The sequence below is a fragment of the Sinocyclocheilus rhinocerous genome, unplaced genomic scaffold, assembly GCF_001515625.1.
Source record: "Sinocyclocheilus rhinocerous isolate Xijiao unplaced genomic scaffold, SAMN03320098_v1.1 scaffold1624, whole genome shotgun sequence".
Lineage (NCBI taxonomy): Eukaryota > Metazoa > Chordata > Actinopteri > Cypriniformes > Cyprinidae > Sinocyclocheilus > Sinocyclocheilus rhinocerous.
Genome location: NW_015639527.1, coordinates 602,611 through 618,637, shown reverse-complemented (window position 1 = coordinate 618,637; position 16,027 = coordinate 602,611). Strand labels below are relative to the sequence as shown.

General features: G+C 38.2%; 1 protein-coding gene across 1 annotated transcript in view; it reads right to left on the bottom strand.

The window, feature by feature from the left end:
• The window catches only part of LOC107751391 (roundabout homolog 2-like), a 79,943-nt gene that overhangs the window by 14,904 nt on the left and 49,012 nt on the right, over positions 1-16,027 (bottom strand). Inside the window, exons 8-13 of the mRNA XM_016567113.1 lie at positions 14,268-14,392; positions 10,685-10,856; positions 5,542-5,747; positions 1,020-1,101; positions 593-659; positions 347-454 (exon numbers count right to left, since the gene is read on the bottom strand). Of these exons, the coding sequence (XP_016422599.1) occupies positions 347-454; positions 593-659; positions 1,020-1,101; positions 5,542-5,747; positions 10,685-10,856; positions 14,268-14,392 (760 nt within the window). The remainder of the gene's footprint in view (positions 1-346; positions 455-592; positions 660-1,019; positions 1,102-5,541; positions 5,748-10,684; positions 10,857-14,267; positions 14,393-16,027) is intronic.

Here is a 16,027-nt window from a genome sequence, read left to right as displayed (position 1 = left end):
GAACACCAACACAGTTGCTATTAATTTAGATCTCTCTGGCAGTAGGTTGCCGCCTGAGGGGAGTGATTCTTGTAGCAGGCAGGATGTGAGATGTAAGCACAGCATGTAGTTGCCCTCGCATGACTGTGAGGAGCAGTAGAGCGGGGGAAAGGGGTCAGGGACGGGGCAGCCACTCGGTGGTATTACCCCATCCGTCACGGCTGACCAGCGACGCTAAGACAGTGACAGTGAATTAATAAAAAAAGAAGAATAGACCTCTGGCAAGAAACAATATTATCTTATGGTAGGAGGGAAAACAAACAGGAAGGGACCAGAATGGAGATGCGTACAGTGTGCGCTAACTCACCTGAAAGCCTCAATGATGTAAGAGGTGACAGCCGCTCCGCCTTCATGTGCGTTTGGTTGCCAGGTCAGGGTCACGCTGTTACGGGTCACATCAGTTACGACGTTCAGGCTTCTGATTGGCCAACATGACTTTACGGTTGAGATTATATCGGCACCTGTTGGTTTGGCATGCTCTTGACAGTGCTTCATAGCATGCGTCTGCATGTGGACGGAGATTTTTTTTAAAACGGAAGAAGGAAAAACTCGCGGCTTCTGGGGTGGACCGGGCAGCTGGTAGGGCTCTGAAACCGGGGGTACAGAGAGACCGCCACTCTCTGTAAAGATAAGATTAGGATATTAGCATGCCGTCTTCATATTGGTCCAAGTTATCATTCCATGAGCTATGGTTCTGTTTGCAGAATCTATCAGAAAACAGTTGCTGTTTCCGTATTAGTCTAGATTTATAGAACATTATAACAGAAATCAATATTGAAAAGGAAAAATCTAATCTCAGGTCAGCACTTCTCCATACGCTGACATCTGGTAAATGGAAGCATATATTTGCTGAGCAAACTCACAACAGAAATGGCTTCCTCAGCTGATTATTGCAGTTTAAAGATGATATGATGCAGTTTGTCAAAGATAAGGACACATAAAGGTGATGATGGAGCACTTGTGTGTGTGTGTGCTTTTACCTTTTACTGCGAGTACACCACTCCAGCTCGTCTCTCCACTCAAACTGGAGGCAACACAGGTGTAGGCCCCGGAGTCCGTTTCCTAGCAACAGCAGGTTCAGGGTCAGCATTTGTATGGATAAACTCGAGCACAATGCATTGCCTCACTCCACTTGGAGCAGCGTGGAAATCTTGACAAATGAGCACAAATTCCTTGAAATTGCCTATTATTTCGCAATAATACAGGATCAACGGTTATTACTATTAAAGTTAGCGACAGGAAGAAAATAATGTGCTGTTGTGAAACCTAGTGAGCTGCATATGTTGGCATATTTTTACAGCATCATAGGCATGTACCTAAAGCAGAGACAAAATAATTACTTCTATTACAGGCAAACTATAAACTGTATCTTTCACAAAGAATGAAATCCCATAATGCACTGTGACAAGTGCAAAAATATACATTCAAGATGGTGGACAAGTTGAGAAAATCTCCTTATATCTATTACAAATATGTGTAATTCATTCAATACTAAGAAAGTATGAATGCAAATAGTTCAATCTAATTACAATAGAGTGTTTTATTCAATATTGGTGTGCATTATATATTTTTGTGCTTATTAGAGTATCGCATAATTAGTTTAGCAACATGCTAACAGCAAATTCCATTTAAATCAATTGTCAGATCAATAGTCAAATCTCATGTGCAGTAAACCATTACTACCACACTAATATACACTACTATATTATTATAATTTAAAATAACTTTGTGCTTATTAGAGTATCGCATAATTAGTTTAGCAACATGCTAACAGCAAATTCCATTGAAATCAATTGTCAGATCAATAGTCAAATCTCATGTGCAGTAAACCATTACTACCACACTAATATACACTACTATATTATTATAATTTATAATTTTTTCTATTTTAAAATATCGTAAAATGTATTTTATTCTTGCGATAGTGAAGCTGAATTTTCATCATCCATTACTCCAGTCTTCAGTGTCACATGATCCTTCAGAAATCATTCTAATATGCTGATCTGGTGCTCAAGAAACATTTCTTATTATTATCAATGTTGAAAACAGTTGTTTCTTAACATTTTTGTGGAAACCGAGATGCATTTTTTCAGGATTCTTTGATTATTAGAAAGTTAAAAAGAGCCACATTTATTTGAAATAGAAAACTTTATAAATGTCTTTATAGTGACTTTTTATCATTGTAATGCATCCATGCCGATTAAAAAAAAATATATTACTGACTTCAAACTAGTGTATGCAAATAACATTAGACTAAAATCAATATGCCACTGTCTAACCCTTTAAACAATTTAAAAAAGCAAACCAGGCTGGACAGTTTAATCGGATGAATCCATCAGAGTTTCATACTAGTGTCTCTGTGAGTCTTAAAACCTTTCCATTGTGGGAACCCAACTGAATTTTAATCTTTCAGTTCGATTTAAGATATCCGTGTCTATCATCTGAGTTAGCATGGGTGTACTGAATGTGAAGAAAGAAAAAGGAAATACAAAGACAAATTGGCGCGCGGTGGGGAGGGCGAAGGGCATTAAATTTTTACCACAGGGCCGAGGGGAGAAGTCAGGCAGAAATTGCTTACGACAGTGAGAGATGTACTAAAGCTTTTCTCTTTCTATCTTTCCGTGACAGCGATCTAATAGTGCTGACAGCTCAGGGGCACCAATGACACATCTGAGGATTTGACTCATCGGTGATGCACACATACATCCACATGCCATGACCTCGAATTACTGTCTGCTTACTTGTGATGTGTCTGTTTCGTCTTTAATCTCGTTTTTCATGTAGAGACTAGCATAATGCATGTTAGCATGAATTAAACAGCAGCTGACGTAAACAGCAGATATTAGTAGAAAAGCCAGAATATGTCTTGTTTGAAACTGAATCCATGTACTGAAGAGTAGCTTTATATCCACAGGCAGTACAGGAGTGTGTTGAGAGTGTTATTTTGGTCACTTATGAATCTCTCCTGGGAGGAGGAAGAGAGGAAATGCAAGGTGTAGAAACAGTTTTCTCTGTGACCTCTTCCTCTTTTGAGTGGATAACCTCATTGGTTAGACCTCTGCTGTGCTGGCTTAGTCATTGGTGGAAAACTGGAAGAGCTCAGAGAGGTAAGCAACTGGGCATCGACTGATTAATCATGGATGGCAGCTCTGGGCTCAGCGCTAAACACACACTTAAAAATACATGAGCGGAAAAGGAAATCGGGAGATAAATATTTTGATAATATGCATTCACACCCTCTACTCATTTAAAGGGATAAAGAATAAAGCTTCTGTCATTATTATTCACCCTCATCTCATTCCAAACCTTATGACTTTCTTGCTTCTGTGGAACACAAAAGATGATAGTTTGAAGAACATGCTGGCCACTCTTTTCCGTGCAATTACAATGAATGGGAACTGAGGCTTTCAAGTTCAAAAAGAACACAAAAGCACCATAACTCGTGTTATATTTCAAATCTTTTGAAGTCATACATCGGACTGAAATGTAAGTCGCCTGATCATTTTCTCCTGAAGTGGGCGTTTAACCACTGCAATCAGTTCACAGTCAGTTTAACTTGAGAACCAAGTCAGTCAGTTTTGTGAAAGATTTATTCTTTTGAGTCAGAACTTTGAATGAATTGGATGATTCAACATTAGTTGATTCAAGTAAACATTTTGTGAAATGTGAACTGAATCAACTGATTCATTGAAAAGATTTGACTCAAAAGAATAATTTGTCATGTATCATTAATCACTACTTTCATGAACTCTCATAAAGGTGACAAGCAATTTTTGCTATTGTTAACTAAAACCAAAAGTATTCAAATGTTCAAAATAGACATATTAGATGATAAACTTAAACTTAAAACCCAAACCTAACTGAAAAAAAAAAAACTAAGTTAAAGTATTAAAATGATTGAACTACAACTGAAATAAAAAATAAGTTAAAATGAAAATGAAATTTAGAGGGAAAAAAAAGAATAAAACTGTCAAAAGCACATAAAATTACTAAACTAAAATTAAAATAAAAACTGGAAAAAACAAAAACAAATAAAAGCTAATAAAAATATTAATAAATACTAAATAGCATAAAAATAATATTTAAAAAAAACACTGGTCTGGTCTGTTCCTCAGACAAAGCTATCATATGGCTTCAGAAGACTTGAAATACAGTGCACAAGTCATATGATATGCTTTCATGGTTTTTCTTTTGTCATTTTGCAGCTTGACAGCCCCATCCTCATTCACTTTTCATTATACTAAAAATACTAACCCAGAATATTCTTCAAAAAATCTCCCTTTACAACAAAAAAAGCCATAGAGCTGTGCTGGAGAATAAATAATCACTGAATTTTGGGGTGAACTATTCCAAGCTATTAGTTTTTCTCTGACAAACACGCACGCACACACACACACACACACTCACACTCACTCTTTTTCACATTTCTTTTTTCTCACTCCCCTGGCACAGTTGAGAGCAGGCAGTTTCTGGCGATTCTCCCGGTATAATGGCACCTTTTCACAGCGCTCTCCCTTTCTCTCTTCTTCCCTCACACACTCACACACTACCATCTGTGCAAACCCCAGCCTCCGTGCCCCCTTGTGCTCTCCCATCATGCCGGGGTAATCGTGGACTAAAGGGGGCCAACGGAGGCACCAGGCCAGAGAGGACGGGGCCAACACCAGAGCCAAAGATGCCCATCTGAACAAAGCATGCAACGCTTAACAGGCCAAATAAACAAAACTCAAGATTTTGTTGGTGCTAGCTGTCGACAAAGCCACTGTACTGAATATCAAGGGCACATTTAAAGTGTTGCAAACATTGCAGAGAGTACAGGGTTGCTGCGAGTAGCACATAGAGATTGCTAGCCTCCCTACCTTTCTATATCCCAGAATGAGCATTTAATTAAGGCATGAGTGACTGTTAATCATTCCCGGGCACAATCAATTAACACATCAGGCCTGTTCACGGCGGTGCCACGACCTCAGGTGAAACCTGCAATTGCACACACCCCTGAGGCCTTGAGGAATGGATTTCATTAGGCTAGCATGCACTAACACTAACGACAGCACACACTCCCATTACAATCATAATTACCGGTTTTATCACAGTGCACAACTCTCGCATGAGCGGCTGGGTCACCCCAAAACCGTTGACGGAGCAAGTATTAAAATCGATCTGCTAATTAAGCCTGCCTGTTTGCTGTAAACTCAATTGCACGTTTTATGCCCCGGCCATTGATCCGATAGCAGTAATGACATTTTACAGCAATCATCTGTGTCTAAACGTCACATCGGCGTGTCTGAAAATGCACGGCAAGTGAAATCCATTCATATGGAATATCGTATAATAGCATATGGTGTCTGTCAATGAAGAGAGCCAACATGCAAAGAATAGGGCTTGATTTGAAAAAAAAAAAAACATATGTTAATATCCCCAGGGGATTAGCATTTTGGAAAATAAAAGCCATGAAAAACAGACCCTCATGAGCACACTTAAAAACTATCTTGACTGAAGTACCTGCAGGGCTGTGATTTGTAAAGTGCCGTTTTCCATTAGGCTAATGCGCTCGTCATTGCCCAGGATTCTCTGGCCGTCGCGCTCCCATTGGATGCTCGGAAGAGGGTTGCCCATCACGTGGCACTGCAATTGGGCGGTGGTGCCTGGAACGAGCGTCTGGTTGGCCGGTCCTTGGCGGATGATGGGAGGGATCCGGTCGGATGGGGCTAAGGGTGAAGAGAATGAGAGAGGCGTGGGCCACAAGAACCAAATTTGCATGTAACACCACCATATCACTCACCTCGTTCAAATAATACACAAGAGATTGTTGAAAAAGACACACTATGAATTATGCTCTTTGAGATTCCGAGAGTAACATGATGGTAAAATACAATATCATTGTGCAATATGACATATAATGACAAAAACAAATACAATAACTAAAAAAAAGTATCAAACGTCCAGTGCTAAATTCATCTGTGCACCGATGCATTCAGCAAAAGTTAAAGTGAAAAAAAATAATTTAAATCACTGAATTTAACTGGCCATTTGTTTCGCACTCTTATAGCCTGCCAAACAGAAAAGATCAGCAATTCATCTGATTTTAATTAGATCAATGACACAGGCCTCCAGATGTCATTTGATTGAGTTGTAGTGCAGCTATAAACTCTTTTTGAAATGAATGTATAATGTTATTGCATAGTGGAACTAAGCCAATTGCACTGTAACACCTTTAGCATGCTGCGTTGTGTTATAATAAAATTTAGGGATGCTCAGATCATGATTTTTGAGGCCGATCACCGATCGCTGATCACAGAAAGCAGTATCTGCCGATACCGATCACTGATACCGATCTTTTTAAAGCCTTCTTTTTATAATTGATAACTATTTATAGTGATACTTCAATCAGGATTTTTAGACATTTATTCAGGGCCTGAATTTCATTTTTGAAAATGGGGGAAATTCCCCTCTGAGGTGACTCTTGTGAGAGGAGAAGCAGCTTTCACACAGGAGTCCGCTACTGATCCGTGGCTGTTTACCACAAACACAACTTTTATTCCAACATTATAATCATAAAATTATTCAGTGCTTGTATCACAGCAAAAATAGACTCGGTGCGGAAACGATCTATGCACTGCTGCAGACGCACCGCTCCTGAACGCACTGCCGTGTGCAGTGTGAATGCTTTAATCCGTTAACATGAGCGCGGAAAAAATACGCACCACACACCACGCATGTAATCCATGCAAACAGAGTAACGTGAACCTGGCATTATGTGTGTGCGCTGCAGGTGTGCATGAGCGCACGGTCTACAGGAGAGTGCGCGAGCGCTGAATGGTTAAACACTGGCAAGAATTAAAAAATAATGCAAAAACTTTACTTTACTTGTATAAACTTTAGTGACGGTGACACTGCCTCGATTGTGCAAGTGACAATTCCTTTGTCAACTGTGCAGCGTGCAGCTCGCTTATTGACAGACGCAATGTGGTGAAGCCATTTGCGTATTATGAGAGAGAAAGAGTGAGAGCGCGCGCAGTGATTCACTCACGCTGTTTGTGAAATTACGTCTCACGCAAGGTTTTCAAATTACTTTGTAAGTTATTTAATGAAGAAATATTGAACTTATTGAAGAGTACCTCACCTTCAGCATTATAATTATTTCACCCACGCCGGACAGAGACTGAGACATGCTGCATGTCGTGCCAAACCTCTCACGGCAGCGTCATCAGCTTGAGATCGGCCTTTTAGAGACCGCCGATCAATCATCCCAACGTGATTATCGGCCGATAATGATCGGTAGCCGATCAATCGGAGCACCCCTAATAAAATTATTCTGTGCTTTTAAGCTTGCTGTACAACATTTATGGGTCAATAACTGATAAAGATGGATCTACTCTAAAGCTGAATGAATTGGGGAAAATTTCCCCAAGAAGATTATGCAGTTTTTAGGAAATCATCAGTGGTGGAGGTGTTCAGACTAATGCTGTGCTCCATTCAAAGCTGGATGTGGTATATTGTAATACCTATGTCATACCCTTGTCATTATACAAATGTATGTCCTCATTTGTCACAAAAACGCGCGCACACACACACACACACACACATACTGTACAAAAGTACTAATAGGAGTAAAGTAATAATCCAGTGAGATTTTTGTATGCACAAGGAGTCTGACAACAGCCAGTGCTGCACACAGAGATCTGATCTCACCATCATCCAGTCCGTCTGGGATTACATGAAGAATCAGAAAAAAATGGAGACAGACTAAATCCAGAAGAACTGTGGTAACATCTCCAAGACACTTCAAGAAACATACCTATGTGCAAGTGTACCTTGGACAAAAGCTGTTTTAAACAAAAAGGGTGGTCGCAACAAATGTTGATTTGATTTAGTTAATTGATAAATAAAATCTGTTTATGACATTATTTTTAAAAGCATCCTCACTTTACAGCATTTTTACACAAGTGCCTAAAACTTTTCACAGTACTGAAGCTTTGTAGGAAGGTTTACGCACACACACACACAGGTTTGTTTTTTGTGAAAAGTGGGGACATCCCATAGGCGTTATGGTTTTTCTACTGTACAGACCGTATATTCTATTGCCCTACACCAACCCTACCCCTAAACCTACCCCTCACAGGAAACTTTGTGCTATTTCAGATTTTCAATACACTCCATTCTGTGTGATTTATATGCGTTTTGAAAAGTGGGGACATGGGGTAATGTCCTGAAAAGTCACCTTCTCCTTGTAATACCTATGTCATACCCTTGTCATTATACAAATGTATGTCCTCATTTGTCACAAAAACGCGCGCACACACACACACACACACACATACTGTACAAAAGTACTAATAGGAGTAAAGTAATAATCCAGTGAGATTTTTGTATGCACAAGGAGTCTGACAACAGCCAGTGCTGCACACAGAGATCTGATCTCACCATCATCCAGTCCGTCTGGGATTACATGAAGAATCAGAAAAAAATGGAGACAGACTAAATCCAGAAGAACTGTGGTAACATCTCCAAGACACTTCAAGAAACATACCTATGTGCAAGTGTACCTTGGACAAAAGCTGTTTTAAACAAAAAGGGTGGTCGCAACAAATGTTGATTTGATTTAGTTAATTGATAAATAAAATCTGTTTATGACATTATTTTTAAAAGCATCCTCACTTTACAGCATTTTTACACAAGTGCCTAAAACTTTTCACAGTACTGAAGCTTTGTAGGAAGGTTTCTTCAAGCATCTTGGAGACATTGCCACAGTTCTTCTGGATTTAGTCTGCCTCAGTTTTTCTGTTTCTTCTTGTAATCCTTCATGTAAAAAAAATCTCACTGTATTATTACAATTAATGGCAAAAGGAATGTTTGGAAATGTAAACTGATATTTTCTACTGACAAAAAATATATATATTTTCTGATATTTTCTACTGCTGGAAAAATTTCAACATAAATATTAAGCAGCAAATCTGTTTTCAACATTGATAATAATAAGAAATGTTTCTTGAGCAGCAAATTAGCATAATTAGAAACATTTCTGAAGGACCATATGACACTGAAGACTGGAGTAATGATGCTGAAAAGGAATCACATCACAGGGATAAATTACATAAAACAGAAACCAGTTATTTTAAATTGTAATATTTTACAATGATACAATAGAACTGTTTTTAATGTATTTTCAACCAAATAAATGCAGCCTTCTTTCACAAACATGAAAAAATCTTACCAGACCAAAGCTTGGTATGGTAATGTAATGGCTTGAAATGGCTTTAAAAAATATTTTTAAATACTTTTTTTTTTTTAAATGAAAGCATGAAATCATGTAAAGCTATAAAGAAACTGTAATTTATGTAAGATTATTTCCACAGTCTACATTAATGATCATATTTATGTGACCATGTGCATATACCTCTAATGTATGTAACAGCATTGAATGAAAAAAAAAAGGCATTTTACTGCACTTTTCCACACAGGTAGTTGTAAATATTTTTCAGGTTGAAAGGTATGTGGCAATATAGCATGTAAAATGCACAATAATGCTTTTCAACACGGCACTCTAGAATAATTACAGTAGCCTGTGTTCTTCTACAATTTATTCTTCCATTTCCTGTAGTTCAGCTGCATCTCCTTCTATAGACAAATGTGATGGCTTAACACCGCCGTGTTTCCATTAATAATTTATTATTTGTTTGTCTAGAACTGAAAAACCTACTGTCTGTTGACCTAAGCGAGGAGAAAAGTCCATAGATAAATAATTGACAATTCGGTTACTTTAGCATCCTCATTTGGAAAAACAAGGACCCGGGAAAGGAAGCCTGCATCTCTGACATTTTCCCTCCACTGCGGTAAGAAAAAGAAAAGACCATAAGGTCAGAAAGAAGACGAGGGCCGTATTGCTCAAACAAAACCGTGTTGTGTTTCTACGTGATGTGAAATTCATAGGCACGAGAACCACGTCCTTGGGAGCAGTGACCCTGTGCCGCACATGTCTTCCATAGATCATTTCACTGTGTATCATGTAAGAACATTACAGCAAACATCAGTCAGATGATGCCAACATGCCAGGGTCATCATCCTTAGAGGCCACTACAGGCACAGGGGTTTCTGGGAAATGTGATTATATTTCATAAGTCAGATTTTTTTTTAGCAAACCTACAGCAGACTGTGCAGATATTGGACTCTTGGTGAAGGTTTTTCATGTACATGCGCACACACGTGAAGTACACATAACACAGTTTATCCTGTTACCAGGGAGCATGATAGAGGCGGCATATGTTCCTGGGGTTATTTGCATAGCTCGATTGTGCCCTGTCCTTTCTGATTACGTCTCCAGAGCTTCCTGCTGTTCTCCCATTTGCAGAACGCAGAAATTTTAATTTGGGGCGGCTTTGAAGACTTTTTAATTTATTTTGGTTTAGAGCAAAAAGGCTATGGCGGGCGAAGCGGCAATTTGTTTAAACGCAAACAAAAAATCTTTGTTATAAGGCCTCACACAAGCAATTCAATTACATGTACAGTTCTGGACCTTTAATGTAGTTAGATTGATATTAAAATATCAATACACGCCAACCGCCGGTGTTTGATGTAGCTGGTGGGGGTATATGAAAGAGCAACTGTATGTGTGTGTGTCCAAAGCTAGTTTAAAGTATTTACTCACTGCTTTCCACCTCCAGCAGGGCTTTGGTCAAGATGCTGCCCGCCACACTGATGGCCTGACAGATGTAGTACCCAGAATCCTCGCTGTGCACATCTGTAATGGTCAGCTCTCCGCTTAACGACACGGAAAAACGGCCTGACTGTGAAGGTGGCTGACTGGGAAACAGCAGGACCTGTTCAAATCAACAAATACTGTTAAAACAACAACAACAACAACAACAACAACAACAAAAAGACTAAACACGATAAATCACATTTAAAGTTGATGATGTTTAGCTATATAGCTCAGATAGATAACTCAGAAATAGATTAACTCATAAAAGACCAATATAAAACTTATTCATTGTTTTCTTTTTTACAAAAAAATAATCACAGTCCCACCTAAATCTGATTGGACAAGTTATTTGAATAGCAGATAAAACGCCAGCATACGTCAGTTAAACTCTATACTAATGCATCAACTATAAACAGTGTTGGGCAAGTTACTCTGAAAATGTAATCAAATTACTGATTACTGATTACTCCTTTTAAAAGTAATCACGTTACTGTTCTGATTACTTTATTTCAAAAGTAATTAGTAACGAGTTACATTACTAGTTACATTACTTTTTTCTCCATGAAATTTATTAAATCCAAGCATACATGCTCCCGATAAATATTTGTTATTAAAGCATCAACATTCACAGAACACTGTTATTTTTAACTAAAGCAAGCGGCTGCTGCGTGCATGGTTTGGCATGGCAGAATGCCAGCAAAGAGCGCTGCATTTATAATCTCTAAAAGACATCTCAGTTCATCGCAATCTCACAAATCTCTGTTATAACACAATAAATATATGCATAATGAATCTTTCATAATGTCTACAATTCGTGTGTTATAATGAGAGGATTCGTGAGCACGCAAATTTCAGTACTGCATTGCTCAACGCTGCAAACACGTGTTATAGCCTAAATAGAAACTCTGCATACGCTTGCACCTGTTAATCGTTTATATTTGATATTATTTCATGTTGCTTTTGTGCAATAGATGAATAACAATTTATTTGTTTTAGATATTTTATGTTTAGATATTTCTATTTTGCGGGAGTCCCTAAGTTACTAAGTAATGCGTTACTGCCCAACACTGACTATAAACAGGCTAGAGTTTGACTATTATAATTAATACATTTAATTATATTCTTACATTTTTTTTAAATTACAGATTAAAATTATATTTATAATTTTTTATTTTGTTATAAATAATATATTAACATTATGTGATATTAATAGCATATGTCAATATTACAATTTGTTAAAATGTATTAAAATGATCATTTATATGATATGCAATAACTCTTTATAGACTGTGTATTTATTTATTTAAATTTGTTTTATTTTTACAATATGAAATATGATAAACCAGTATGTATTCACTTATAAACATTTTATTACCGTTATCTTATAAAAACAATAACTCTGTGTATTTTTTATTTATTTAAATGTGTTTTATTTTTACCATATGAAATATGATAACCAATATGTATTCACTTTTATCATATAAACATTTTACTGCTGTTGTTTTATTAAATCAAATAATTCACTCTAGCCTGTTAGCAAACATGATTTTACCATGTTCAACACCCTTAACCACAGTAAAATCATTTTAACATGCAGCCTCTTGTGGCATATTGCTTTACTGTTCGTGACTGATACAAACTACAAATATATAAAAAAAAGGATATGGGATAATCAGTCCGCTGATATAACTGATGAATGGAATTGAATAGAACATCACTATGCATTCAATGTGATACTCGGGTATAAATTTAGTTGACTGCTGAGATTCACGTCCACAAATGGGCCAAACAATAGCTGCAATATCTCAGCTGGTGTTTTAGAGAGGGGGGTAAGGAAGAATGCCAGATACACAAAAAACAAGGCCGAAGGATTTTAAGGAGTCTTCCTCCTTTAGCATGAGGCTGCAACACTGACAGCTGCCCTATTGTTCCTATTTGGCAGTGTGTGTGTCACCGTTTCATTTTTGGGGATAATCCAGTGACCCCCTCACCCCAGCCCTCTGGCTCTGACTGGACTCACCCTCATCCTCAGTTCTGTTCTATATCCACTGACCTCAAAGATCGGCCACACATGCACACACAGAAAAACAAAGAATAGACGAGAGATTAACCGGAGAAGAGTTCATGGCCTGGTGTACAGCGGATATTTGATCACCTCTGGCCTATGACACACAAAAAAAAGAAGGATGAAGGGATATAAGAAAGGATGGAGGGAGGGATATGGGAACTGGCTTCCTTCTTCCGAGTGCTTTAGAACAACCAGAGGCTTATATCTTCATTTCTTCGGCTGTGCTTTATTAATAGGGACATGAGTGTGTTATCTAGCTGGGCCCAGGGACATCTTCTATCCTCCTCTGACCCAATGAGGAGACACGAATGTGAACAAGCTCCTCCAGAAACCTCAGAGTTTCTTCTAACCCGGTGAATGGCCTGTCACCAGTATCTAAACTGGCTGCAAGGCATCCTCTCTCTGTTTCTTTCTCTTTGTCTGACTCTGACTCTGAAACCCTTTGAAAAAAAAAACTGTAGTTCTTCTTGCTTCTTATAATGTTACACTGAATAAAAATAAATAAATTTGTTTTTTATGACCCAGGCAAATGACCTGGACATTTCATGAGATTTACCTACTGTACATACAGATTTCATAAAAACACACAACACTGATTCGAGTTCAGTTATGCATGATCAGCTGTCAAATACAGTGTATGTACTGTCACTTGTAATTATATGTTTGCTGTCATGTCAGCAAACATATGATTACAAGTGACAATACTCATGATTCAAAGCCAGACAGCCAGACATTTGTTTTCAGAGCAAAAGTGCTTCTCGAGAAACTCATCCTCCAGGTGAGATCAGCTGAATAATGAAAAATAAATCCATCAGATTCCCAGCCTATATGGGCACTAGACTTGCCTTCCCACTCACAATCTTAGAAGTGTCACTCACAGATCCACAGTGTGCTAACATCTTGCATAATAATACATATCGAGTGACCTCAAAAAGAATTAGGACAGTCTGGTCACACATTAAAAAAAAATGTATTAGCATTACACAAAAATAAAGGTAGCAAAAAAAATAAAAATAAAAAAAGTGATCGCATTACACTTTTGAAACAGTATTTAACCAACTGGTCTCAAGATGATTTTTAATGGATGTTTGGATTTTTTTTCTTTACACTATCTACTATCTTATTCATTTTTATAATTTCATTTAAATAGTGTAGCTTAAGTGTCAAAATATTTTGAGCCCACGGTAAAAACAACAGTAAGCTAGACTTTATTCATATTTTTTATTTGAATTTTCACACTCCGTTTTCTATGAATTTCAGCATGGCCAAACCCATCATTAAGAGATTCAATTTAGTCTTTTAGTCTTTGATTCCTTTCAAAACAATACTTTGTTTTTTTTACTAATATATTTAGTCACTACCCTAGAGTTTCAACCGAAAGTATTCGGCAGATACCGTGACGTGTTTTGACACTGACTGTAAGGGTTCCCCGGCGTGCATCTGTGTACTGCTGTCTCTTACCTGACTGCCTTCTTTCTGCCAGAACACAGCAGGAGGGGGATTTCCCTTCGTTCCACAAAGAAAAGTGACAGTACGGCCTTGGGCAGAGATCTGATCCCGTGGACGCACCACGATCTGAGGAGGAACTGAAGAGGAGAAAAGAAACTTATGAAGCTGCAGATCCACACACAACAAATCAAGACCCTATAGAGCCTATATGAGCTTCTGGAATGTTCTGCTATCTATATAACTCCTCCAAGGTGAGACAATCCTACAGTTACACAGTCTGGCAGTTTTGTTTAGTCTAAACTTGAGTCTCCCAAGGAGAAGAACTGTGAGTGTGTTAGTACTGCTGGTGGCATGCAGTAAAGCTGTCATAGCTGATATTGTACATAGTTCCACATTCTGGTACCAGTTCTGCACAAGAAGATAAGGTTAGTGTAGAGTGTCTTTACTATGCAAACAGCACTCTGGAGCTATGAAGTCTAGTGAGGTCATACAGTAACCCTCACTATATTTAGCTGAAAATATGTAACAAAACCAACACTGAACACCTTTACCCATAAACAGTCAGGATTTGCTCTGAAAAGCATGACCAAAACTAATCCACATCACATTTTAGGACTGCTTTGACACAAAGCAGGGCTTTTGAAAACTCAAGTAGGGCTATAACCAAATACATAGAACTACTGAAGGCTGAAGTTTCAGTGCTGGTCTTTCTGAGCAGAGAGATGGATATAAAGAGCTTAATTATTATGAAAGTTTTTTCTTCTCTGTGCCTGCAGAGATACTTTAAAGTACATGATAGCACATCTGACGCAGTGCTGAAGAGCCCTTATCTTGTGGGGGATATGCAGGCGTATCGAGAGCAAATATACATTTATATATTAGTAATCTGGCCTCTTTCGCCTAATGTACATTTTCTGTCCATTAATGAGGGTCTGGATATAAATGAGGACCTATCAAACTCCCAAGAGCATCATTGGGTGGCCAATGGGTTTGTCTCATCTATCTCTCAGCGGATCCATTCCTCCATCTCGTTCACTTTCTCTTTCTCAATCTCTTTGATGAGACCTTGTTGGCTTTCTTTCTGCTGCGGCTGCTTGGTTCTTGCCTTTAGTGTGAGTTTGATCAATGGTTGTTCGTGATGGATGCTAATCTGCTGGTCTTATCTGCCCTGCAGCCATCTATCTACCCAGCAACATCACGAGGCCTTGAACAGTTTCAACCCAGAACCAACACATTTTGTGTGTGTGTGTGTGTACTGAATTAAATCACTTAAATCCAGTTGAAATGTGTTAAAAATAATGCAATTTTTAAAATGTTCAGGGCTCGACAATAAGGACTGCCCAATGGCCCGAGCTGCCTGAACGGGCAAATACATACAAAACAAAAGTATGTAAAAATACCGGTCCTGGCAAGTAACTTTGTAGCTTTAACAATGATTAATCTATATTGAATTTATACACTGGAGTACAGATGCACCAATCTACCGGACATTTTTTGTTTTATTTCAGACTATCTTCTGTTCCGTGCTTGCACAAAAACTGCACTGCAATCATTTTCCCAATGGCCATTTGTGTGGAAATATTACGTTATTATTATACTTAGTCTGTAAACGCCTATTAACAGAGGCCAGAGATGCTGAAGACGGACACAAAGAGGAGAAAATACTGTAGCAGGCAGAACAAGATCACTGTTCACTTATGCGCAAAATATAGGAAGAAAATCCATACATTGAATTTTATATGAATGTGTTTCTGAGGGGAACGGAACTGACT